Source organism: Miniopterus natalensis, chromosome 11 (genome assembly GCF_054644295.1).
Source record: "Miniopterus natalensis isolate mMinNat1 chromosome 11, mMinNat1.hap1, whole genome shotgun sequence".
In the NCBI taxonomy this organism is placed as follows: domain Eukaryota; kingdom Metazoa; phylum Chordata; class Mammalia; order Chiroptera; family Miniopteridae; genus Miniopterus; species Miniopterus natalensis.
This window is the reverse complement of record NC_142091.1, coordinates 36536165-36547897: the sequence shown is the minus strand read 5'-3', so window position 1 is coordinate 36547897 and position 11733 is coordinate 36536165. Positions and strand designations below refer to the sequence as shown.

General features: G+C 39.2%; 1 protein-coding gene across 1 annotated transcript in view; it reads right to left on the bottom strand.

Annotated features, from left to right (window-relative positions):
* Positions 1–5154: 5154 nt before the first annotated feature.
* Positions 5155–11733, bottom strand: part of LOC107524444 (glycerophosphodiester phosphodiesterase 6-like) — a 42550-nt gene continuing 35971 nt past the window's right edge. Inside the window, exons 8-10 of the mRNA XM_087822256.1 lie at positions 10994–11076; positions 9627–9679; positions 5155–5498 (exon numbers count right to left, since the gene is read on the bottom strand). Coding sequence (XP_087678382.1) covers positions 5155–5498; positions 9627–9679; positions 10994–11076 — 480 coding nt within the window. The remainder of the gene's footprint in view (positions 5499–9626; positions 9680–10993; positions 11077–11733) is intronic.

The following is an 11733-nucleotide window of genomic DNA, read 5'->3' as shown; positions in this document are numbered from 1 at the left end:
TTTCACAGCTGCATAGTATTCCATGGTTTAGGTATCCAAGAAGATGCTTGATATGATTTCAGTTTTCTTGAACTTGTAGAGACTTGTTTTGTGTCCTAACATGTGGTCTATCTTTGAGAATGTCCCATGTGCATCTGAGGAGAATGTATACTCTGCAGCTTTTGGGTGGAAAGTTCTGTAAATGTCAATTAAATCCATCTGATTTAGTGTATCATTTAGAATCACTATTTCCTTGTTGATTTTTTGTCTGGAGGATCTATTCAGTAAAGTCAGTGGGGTGTTAAAGTCCCCTACTATGACTATATCACTGTCAATCTCTCCTTTAAAGTCCTCCAGAAGTTTGTTTTTTCCAGCCTGTGTGAGTCTTTTGTTCTAAGGTGGGTCTCTTGTAGACAGCATATATTTGGGTCATGTTTTCTTATCCATTCAGCTACCCTGTTTGGATTGGAGCATTTAATCCATTTATATTAAGGTTATTATTGATAGGTACTTATCTATTCCCATTTTCTTTATGCCTATGTTTCTCTTTCTGTTTCTACTTCTTATTACAGCAGACCCTTTAACATTTCTTGAAATGCTTGTTTGGTGATGATAAATTCCTTTAGCCTTTTTTTGTCTGGGAAGCTCTTAGTCCGTTTTGCTTTCTGATAACATGGGACATGAGGTTGACAGCAAAAAACATCATGTTGCTGTACAGCCTTCCAAGTTCCAGCACAAATCATTGGTCCAATTTTTTAAGATTAATTTTTAAGAAAAACCACTCATCAGTGCAGCTGAACTAATCTAAGCTCAATGCAATAAACACTCCAAACTTGTAGAGATAAACACTGACGTAGTCCATTTTTAAATTTTACTTTGCTAAGCTCTCCAAGTTCGGAGAATTCCACTTTGGTGGTGCAGCCAGGAAAAGATTCTAAACGAAAGGCTGCAGGACTTCTTAGAATAAACCAGAGGCTCCAGGTCCTAACCACAGGAACCAGGCTTTCCTCAGCACCACCTATTACAGGCCCTCGAGGACAGTTTCTTCCAGTCATTTACTCATTGCCTCAGGCACACTGAAACCTGAAGCCACGCTGGAGGTCAGCATTAGCTAATGCCCACAGACATTCTCCCCAGGGCCACCTCCAACCTCAGTCACCACCGCAGCCCACAGGGAACTCTTCTTTCTTACCCCCCAAGTCTTCTTAGAGACCCAAAACTACCTACCCCTTGGGAAATTCTGGATCCAAAGTCTGGGTGAAACCCAAGCATCTGTACTTTTAAAAGCACCATGAGTGAGTCAGATGTGTAATCTGGGCTGAGAACAACTGACAGAGGTAGTGTGCTAGGATGTAGCACATACTTTAGGTAGACTTAGTTCCACACTCATCCCTACCACTTCCCAGCTGTGAGACGTTGAACAGTTTACTTTTCTCCAGTCCTCAGCCACCCCAACTGAAAATGAGTTGTTGTATCAGATAAAACAATAAATATGGTTTCTAGAAAGAAAGAAAAAAAAGAAAAAAAAATGAAGGAAAAAAAGAACACTTCATATTTGTACGCTGTTTTATTATTTAGAAAATGCTTTTACACATACTATGTCAAATGGCAAAAGCCTACTAATGTTATGGGGTGAATGGATATTATAATTATTACCATTTTACAGATGAGGATACTGGGATTGAAGTAAATAGGTTAGAGGGAAAAAGGTCACAGAGTTAGTAAATGTCAGAGGTAGGACTCAATCTAGGCTAAGTCCAGTTCTAGACCATTTCTCTATGCAGCTGGTATAAATTCCCAAGTACATTTTTCTTTTCCTCAGATTCTTTTTATTTATTTTATTTTATTTTTTCCATCACCATTTATCCCCTCTATAAGGGCACACCACTTTAAAGATTGCTGATGCTGTGTATCCTGCTAGGACTAAGCACAAAGCAGCAGGTCAACAAATGCTGACTGGCTGAATGGCAATAACAAGCACAAAGTCAAGCTGAACAACGGCTCCAAGCAAAAGGAAAACCCTCACTTTTCAAAAGAGTTTCATTTTGATGCACACATTAATCGTAGCCATCTAGGATCTTAAACCTATGTGCTCAGGGCATGTATTTTCTTTTCTCTAGCTTACTTTATTATGAGAATAATACATATAACAGACAAAATATATGTTAATTGACACATCATGTGTATTTATGTTTTTGGTAAGGCTTCAGGTCAACACTAGGCTATTATTTAGTTTTGGGGGAGTCAAAAGCTATACAGATTTTCAACTGCATGGAGGGTCAGGACCCCTAACCCCTGTGTTATTCAATGGTCAACGGACTAGTTAAGTTGAAACTAACCCAATGTTGTAGAGTTAATTGCTTCTAGTATGAAGGTTAAAAGACAAAAGAAGAAAAATATGATTAAAATAATTTGTGTATGGATACACGATATAAAAATGTAAATTGTATCGTGAAAAACATAAAATGTGGGGGGGACAAAAATGTAGAGCTTTAGAATGCATTCAAAATTAAGTTGTTATTAACATAAAACAGACTATTATAAATAAGATGTTTTATGTAAGCCTCATGGTAACCACAAAGAAAAAACCTATAGTAGATACACCAAAGACAAAGAGAAAGAAATCCAAGCATGCTCCTACAGAAAATCACCAAATCACAAAGAGAGCAAAAGAAGAAGGGAACAAAGGAATTATAAAATATCCAGAAAACAATTAACAAAATGACAATAAGTCTATAACTATAATTACTTAACTATAACTACTTTAAATGTAAATGGAATAAAATCTCTAATCAAAAGGCATAGGGTGGCTGAATGAATTTTATAAAAACCAACAAGACTATATGCTACCTACAAGAGACTGTTGTCTACAAGAGACTCAATTCAATTTTAAGGACACACAGACTGAAAGTGAAGGCATAGAAAAAAACATATTCCATGAAAATGACAGCCAAAAGAAAACTTAAAGAAAAAAATCTGGATATATATAGCCCATATTCTTTATTCATTCATCCATAGTCTGACAGATTGTTTCCATATCTTGGCTATTGTGAATAATGTTGCAATGAACATGGGGGTACAGGTATCTCTTCAAAGTACTGATTGAATTTCTTTTGAATATATACTCAGAGTGGGATTTCTGGATCATATGGTAGTTCTATTTTTAATTTTTTGAAGAACCTTTACATTGTTTTCGATGATGGCTTTACCAATTTACATTCCCACCAATGGTGTACAGAGTTCTTTTTTTCCTCACAATCTTTAACACTTGTTATCTTTTGTCTTTTTTATAGTAGCCATTCTGACAGGTGTGAGGTGATTTTTCTTTGTGGTTTTGATTTACATTTCCCTCATAATTAGTGATGTTGAACACCTTTTCATGTACATGTTGGCCATTTGTATGTCTTCTTTTGAGAAATGTCTATTCAGGTTCCATTCCCATTTTTTATTTGGTTGTGAATGCATGTATGTATTTGCAATTGAGTTGACTGTGTTTCCTATATATTTTGGATATTAACCTGATATTAGATATATGGTTTGCAAATATTTTCTCCCATTCTGTAGGCTCTATTATTTCCTTTGCTGTGCAAGTGGTTTTTAATTTGATTGCTACTCTCCTTATCTATTTTTGCTTTTGTTGCCTGTGCTTTGGGTGTCATGTCCAAAAAATCATTCCCCAGATCAATGTCAAGAATGCTTTTCCCTTTGTTTTCTTCTGGTAATTTCATGGTTTCAAGTCTTATGGTTAAGTATTTAATCCATCCAAAGTTTCTGTTTTGTAAAATAAAAAATTCTGGAGACAGAAGGGGGTGATAAATGCACAGCAGTGTGAAAGTACTTAATGCCACTGAGCTGTACACTGAGAAATGGTTACCATGATACATTTTGTTATGTATATTTTAGCACAATTTTTAAAGGACAAATTAAAAAATTAAGAACGTTAAAGTTTTGTTTGACTAATGCTGTCTAGACTACTGAATATGTAATCTCTGATCTTCTCTTTTCCAAATCCTACCCAAATCTTCAAATTCCAGTTCTAATTCCTCCCAAATTTCTTACAACCTCAAAATAATGTCACTTTATTTTCTGGAGTCCAAGAATTATTACTCTCTTAATGAGTTCATTTGGCAAGTAATGAATTTCTGATTGGTGATAGTTCTTCCACTGCAACCTTGCAAAATTATTTAAATATTTGTATTTATAAATAGTTATATTTGTCTTGATTCCTCCACTAGATTGAATCTTATCTGAGAGAAGGTGGCAATGTCCTATTCTTAGTGTCAGTAAAAAGGACAAGACTCTAGAATTTATGCCCAAGTTTGATTAATGAAGTATTATAAAATATTCCATTTTTATCTCACTGCACTGTTTCTTTCACTTGGTAGATTGCAGGCCATCCTTCCTCGAGATTCTCTAGATTGATTGAGCTCTAGACATTTGCAGTGGATCTGGTTTTCACTAAGGTCTGAGGCCATTGGGTGCACATGGGACTATGCCCATCATTCCACTGGGGAATCAGCCAACAGCAAGCTATTAGAAAGCACCCCACTTCACATGAGCTCACAAAAAGTGCATGTGGGATAAATTTTTTGCCCCCAACTCATGCCCAAGCTACCTCTCATTTTCTGACTCAGGATGGCATCACTCTTGCACTCATTCCCTAGTCTTGGTCAGCCTGAGTCATCACAGAAGGGTCCAAAGAACACACCAGTTACCTTTGCATCGCTAAAAGGTTGCCTTTATTTACATGCTGATGTTCACCACAGCTGCCCCATTAGCAGGGAATACAATCAAGGGTTCGGATGAGACAAGCCCTGTATCACCCAGAGAACAACCAGCTCCAGTTCCAAGAACACAACTATTTTTCCTTCCCCATACCCTGGAGATGCATTCTTTACAAAGAGGCTAGGCCAGAATGTTATCCTGGACCCTCAATGGCTCTTTTGCACTCCTTTCTTGATCAGTCCCCACCATCATTGCCCTTAGGCACAGAAAGGAAGCAGAAGAAAGGGGCAAGATGTGGCTAATTCTTATTTGAAGACAGCCCAGAGGAGGGGGAAATGCTGGATGTGGTGGAAAACATCATAGGAGAGGATTCTCTGGAGGATTCAATAGTGGAGATCATTTTGGGTTGTGTTTCAGGATGAAGGACCTCTATGGAGGAAACTGCATCATTCACCTTCCAGGCAAGTAATGCAGTTTGGAGGTGGCCTCTCTGTTGGCCTCCCAGGTGGGTATTTGCATGGGATCAAAGGCCTTGGAGGATATCAGTTGTCTAGTATCAACCTTGCAGGCATCAGTGGTTTGATGTTTCCCTTGACTAGCTCTGTGGTCTTTCTTCTTGGGAACTACTGAGGGCTGGTGAGAGCCTGGGTAGTTTCTTTTGCTGTTGGCTAAATCTGGATAGAGAGGTTTTAGATTCCAAGGTATATCTTTAACTCGAGAGGGTTGCTCTGTGGATAAATTTGAAGCTCCTTGATCCTTACTGTTTCCCGTTTGGAGGTTTATACTCTCAATATCTGTGGGATAGAAAAGACAAGAACACAGATGCCTCGTTTCACTTCTCCAATCTTTGCTGGTCATGTGGTGAAACCTTAGTCATCTTTAAAATGTTAGTCCCTCACTTATCATCTCAGGTTCTTTCCCCCTAGTTCTTGCCCTACCCCAGACTTTGTACAGATTTTATTATGGTCTCCCAATTCATCATGGTGCAGAAGTTTAAAAGCCTATTATGTGAGGTTCTAGCTCCCCATGGAAGCCCTCAGAAGACAGAGACTGACATTTACTTAAAGTTCATGCATTCCACAACCACTGCTTCCAAATCAGTTTGAATAGCAAAATAAACACATCCTCTATGAGCATAAATACTTTTTTAAGTCTAAAGACTGTGTCTTGCTTGTCACTATATACACACATAGTGCCTAGAAGTGCCTGTCACACAGTAAGTGCTCAAAACATAATTTTTATCTAACTCACTCATAGGAAAAATAACAGGTAGAGACATCTAGTTAAAAAACTGACTCTTACCAGAGACAAATTAAAAACTAGATAATAGACAAAACCAAGAAAACATCTTAAATTATATAAGAATTTACAATAAGGGGAGGAACTATGGGGCCAAAATCTAAAAGAAAGGGAGAATCCAAAGAACTCAGTTATTTTTTTTCCCTGAATGTAATTTCAATCTGGAAGAAACAGCTGCACACATGAGCGTCATCTTTTGTCAGCTTCACAGGAGATTTTTTTATTGCTGCTGAGTTGAATTTGTAGGTCAATTCCATGACAACTAATACCTATGACAGTTTTGCTGCTTCATGGATGCGGTGCACTGCTCTGTCTGAGTCTGCTGTCTCTTAGTAAACCTCTGTAGTTCTGAGTGAACCATCATGTATCTTCTTTGCAAGAGCTTGCAAATTTACCCTTAAATTCATTTCTATTTTGTGTTTTTATGCTGTTGCAAATGGTGCTATTTAAAATTTTTTTGTTTCCAATCACTCATTGCTAAGACAAAGACATACAATTGATTTTTCCGTATCCTGAGACACTGCTTAACTCACTTATTAGTTCCAGTAGGTTTGTTTGTTGTTTGACCCCTTAGAGTTTTTTAAATGTAATTAATTATATCTGCAAATCAGGAGTTTTATTTCTTCCTTTATGCCTGTCATTTATCTTATTAAACTGGCTACAATCTCCAGCACAATGCTGAATAGAAGTGATGAGAGCAGGTATCCTTGCCTTATTTCTGAACTTACGGGGGAAACATTCATTGCTTCACCATTAAAAATGATATTGGCTTGTTAGTAAATGTATTTATAAATGTCTTTGATCAGATTGAGGGAGGTTCATCCCTATTCCTAATTTGTCCAGATCTTCTATCATAGATATCTTTGTATTTCTTATTCAGTTTTTTTAAATCCTCACCCAAGGATATATTTTCCATTGCTTTCAGAGAGAGTGGAAGGGGGGAAGGGGGGGGAGAGAGAGAGAGAGAGAGAGACAGAGACAGAGACAGAGAGAAAGGGAGGGAGAAAGAAACATCATTGTGAGAGAGACACATCGCTTGGTTGCCTCCCACATGCACCGACCAGAGCTAGGGATCGAGCCTGCAACCGAGGTACGTGCCCTTGACTGGAATCAAACCCAGGACCCTTCAGTCTAAGGGCCGATGCGCTAACCACTGAGCAAACTGACTAGTGGTCACAGAACATACTCTGTAAGATTTCAGTTTTTTGAAATATATTTCTTGAGACTATTTTATGGTTTGTCATGTGGGCTGTTTTTGCACATGTGCCATGCCATATACATTTGCAAATATTGTGTATTCTGCAGTTGTTGGGTATACTATTTTATGTCATTTAGGTGAAGGTGACTGAAAGTGTTGTTCAGACATCTGCATCCTTTCTGTTTATAGTCTTCACGTGTTCAGTTGCTCTTTCAGGTACTGAGGGGGGAATGTTATTATCTCTGACCATAAATCTCTTCCATTCAGTTTTTGTTTCATGTGCTTTGAGGCTTTGCTATTAAGTGCATACACAGTTATAATCATAATACCTTTCTGATATACTGACCTTTTCATCATTATGAAATCTTTGTTTCCAGTAATGCTCTATGTTTTTAAGTGTATTTTTTCAGCTATTCCTTAGGCTGAAGTGGTGGTGGTGCAAGATGTACTCAGTGTTGGAGGCTCTATTCCCCTCAACGTGAAGGGACCTGGACTCAGGTTCTGGCTTCTGCCCTGCCTTCCTTGTTCCTTCCAGGATCCTAAACTTAGTCCTGCACCTTCTAGGTGTTTCCTGGAGGTACTCAAAAAGCCTTTCGATACATTTTCTTTTTGCTTAGATCAGGCAAAAATGGTTTATGTAACAGCAAACTAAAAACTCTTAAAAACAGGGAAACTTATTATTTTCTACTCTCCTTATTTTATCATCATTTCAACATGGTGGGGTATTGAGGTCAAGTTAATTGAGTACTTTTTCTAAGGCATTATAGCCACTTCCTTCATTCAAATATATACATATGTTCAAATTTTCTTTCAAAAGTTCTCCATGAAATCATCCATGATTTCCTCACCATTTTCATATTCTTTTCAATTCTTGGTTGGATTACTGTTAATGTGTGTCCCCAAATTCACATGTTGAAGCCCTAACCCCCAATACCTCAAAATCTGACTATACTTGGAAACAAAACATTGAAAGAAGTGACGAAAGTGGGGCTGTTAGGGTGGACCCTAATCCAATCTGACTGGAGGAAAAAAAAATTTGGACACAGAGAGACAGTGAGGATGCATATGCACACAGAGGAACGGCTGTGTGAGGACACTGTAAGCCAAGGACAGGGGACTCAGAAGAAACCAAACCTGCTGACACAATGATCTTGAATTTCTAGCCTCCGGAATGATAAAAATAAATTTTTATTGTTTGACCTGCCCACCTATGATATTTTGTTATGGCAGCCTTAGTTTACTCATACAACTACTGGAAATCATAAGATATCTGGAATACAGCCTTCAGACCTAATAGCCACTAGAGTGATCTTAAAATCCATGTAACTCAGAGTCACTTGAAAACCCTCTTACCTTCAAGAGATTTGGGTAAACCTTCACTTTCACAGTATAAAAGACCACTGTCTTCCATTTAATTTATTCCAATTTCTGAACTTTTTTTTTATGGTCCCTATGGCTCCATTCCTGACTTGTAAGTATTTTATCAGTTCAACCCTCTACCACTGGTGCACAGCATCTCTGGACAGTCACCACTGTCCACAAGAAATTAAATTAATTCATGAATCTGTGACTTTACTTAAGACTCCAGGAGGTTTGAAAGGAAACTGCATCATGTACTGCACACTCCTCTGCTTCCTAATTGGTTTTCCCTTTGCCATTGCACTGGCTTCCCAAACCAATAAATCACTGTGTGATTATCTCCTTTTGAAAATTAAAGCTAGCTTCTCTTCCCCTTGCTGAACCTATCTTCCTTCCTCAGCTTCTGAGTTCTTCTGTGGAATAATAAATTATTTTGTTAGTCCATCCTTCTACACAGAAACCTAGCATATTGCTCCCTTGTTTGAAACTCCTTTGCCATCACCTGACTGCTTATTTGCAGAGCCTAGACTCTAGTCCTGCAGCTAAGACTCAGGATCCCTGCTGTGTTCCCTCCCCCCACCCCACCTCCAACACACATTACCCACAATGGAAGCCCCATAAAGCACATTCAGTCCTAATTGGCATGGAAGCCTCTCTGTCCTGAACCTGGTGTCTAGTCCAATGGTGTCAATTGCTGTACTTTTGTCTGCTTCCTTGCTGTTTGCTGTGGGCCAACCCTCTGCTCTCTTGGGCCACCCTCCATAGACAGTTTTTAGTTATCTTCACTCATTCTCAGAATGCCTGGCAAAAAGTGTGATGAAAGAACAAATTAACAAATAAACACCATGTTTAAAATCTTCCAAGGAGTATCATTGTTTAGAGAATAAAGACCAAAATGAAGCCTGATCTCAAAGGTCCTCCAGAATCTGTGCCCAGCTACACTTCCCAACTTCTCCCTGGTCCCCACCCCTCAATTTCCCAGACTCCTTCAGCAGTGTCAGAGACGTGGAAAGGAGGCCCTGTGACCTGCAGGGAATGGGTAGGAGTGGGGTAAGACTAACTTTACCTGTGTGACTGCTGCTGCTCCCCAAGACTTTTAGTTTTTGGTTCTCTCTCCACCTGGAAGGAAGAAGACCAACCATGAGCCTTGGAGACTTTTTCCAAAAATCAAAATAATCCAAGGCAGTAGCCAGAAAAGAAACATTATCCAGTAAAATTCTCATGTAAGCAGAGGATTTGTACTTTTCCCCTTTAAAGGATAACTCACAAGTGAAGAAATGATGGGCATGGTGAGGTCTACACAACCACGGTCTCCTCTAGCTAAAATTCTTCTACCAGGATGTTTCCCCTCCCACCTCGAACCCTGCAATCCTGTAGGATTTGCCTGGCAGAGATTCTCAAATGTCATTTTCCTGGGCAGAAAAAGACTACCGCCTGGAAAAGGGCAGTGATTTTCCCAGGTCCCCCAGCAACTAAGGGGCAAATCCAGGGCTAAAACCCAGGCTCCCAGGTTTGTGAACTTGCTGTTTACACAGCATCCCGCTATGCCCAGTTTTGTGGAAGGTGGGAAGATGGAGGTCCTTGTTCTGGACAGCCTTTGACCCCTGTCCTCCCCCATGTGATCCACATAGAATCTGTGGTAACAGGCTTTAACTGAGCATTAGTGACAGTCCTTATCCTTAGAATGACTTGTGCTGAGGAGGAGGAGGGGTGTGATGAGCTGCAGGCAGCATATGAAGAAATGAAGAGTTCAGATGATTAACCCTGTCTTCCTGAGAACATGCCATGAGGGATGGATTACAGGAAGAGTGTAACTGTTTTTCTCAACTTTCCATAGAAACATTTATACTTCTATTTTGAAAAATGAAAGTAAAATTATAAATATAAAACAGTATGGAGATTCCTCAAAATAGATATACCATATACCCCAGAAATTCCATTTCTGGATATTTATCCAAAGAAAATGAAAACACTAATTTGAAAAGACATATATACCCCTATTTTCATTGTAGTATTATTTACAATACTCAAGAAATAGAAGCAACCTAGGTAGATAGACCTAGAGGGTATTTTGCTAAGTGAAATAAGTCATGCATCGAAAGACAAATACCATATGGTTTCACTTATATGTAGAATCTAAAAACAAACAAACACAAAAATAGATTCACAGAAATAGAGACCAAAGTAATGGTTACCAAAAGGGAGGAGTGGGGGGATGGGTGAAAAGGGGAAGGGGGATATAGTCAATAATATTGTGATAACTTTACACGGTGACAGATGATTATCAGAATTAGTAGGGTGATCATGTTGCAAGGTATAAAAATATTGAATCACTATATTGTACACCTAAAACTAATACAATGAATACAAGATTGTATATCAACTCTATTTAAGTTAAAAAATAAATTTAAAAAATTACAAATGTAGGCTTACCAATGAAAATAAAATATGGCATAAATGATAACTGCAGAAACACAATCCATGAGAAACCACAAGAACATATAGTAACCCGGCGTCTACAAAATACAAAACAAATCACGGTCAAAAAACTTTATAGTTGGAAGGGATTTTCAGTCATACGGGCCAACTCCCTTGCTCTGCTGCCAGGGCTGGGGATGGAGTGGCAGGCCAGGGGAAGGAAGCTTGTTTGATGTGGTGACCTCAAACACAGGGAATACCTGCTGCTGTCCTAACAATCACCCCTTCCATGTGTGGGGGCTCTATAGGGAATGAAACTTCACACCCTTCATCTCCCTTGACTCTCAACACAGAGGCCCGAGGCAGTCCCGGAGAAGTCACGTAGCAAGTCTGCTCTGGACCCAGGACTACATACAGCCCAAGTTCTTGAGTTCCACTGCTCTGTGTTTTCCTGGCATGGCTTCCCAAGCCTGGCTGTGCATCCAAATCTACCTGGGCAGCTTTCAGTAATACAGGTTTCTGGGTCTCCCTACAGAACTCAGGAGTTTGAGTTCCTGCATTTTTAACAAGCTCCCCAGGTGATGCTGAAGCAACCAGTCCATTGCCAGCATTTAGAAATCATTGTTCTCTACCATGATGTTTCAAGTAAGTAGGGAAATTATAATTCTCCCTCACCTAGCATGCCCCCTGCTCCACTCTCCTTGCCTGAATCGCCACATCCCAGAGCTCCACCTGCTGGGGCCTCTGGTGTGTTT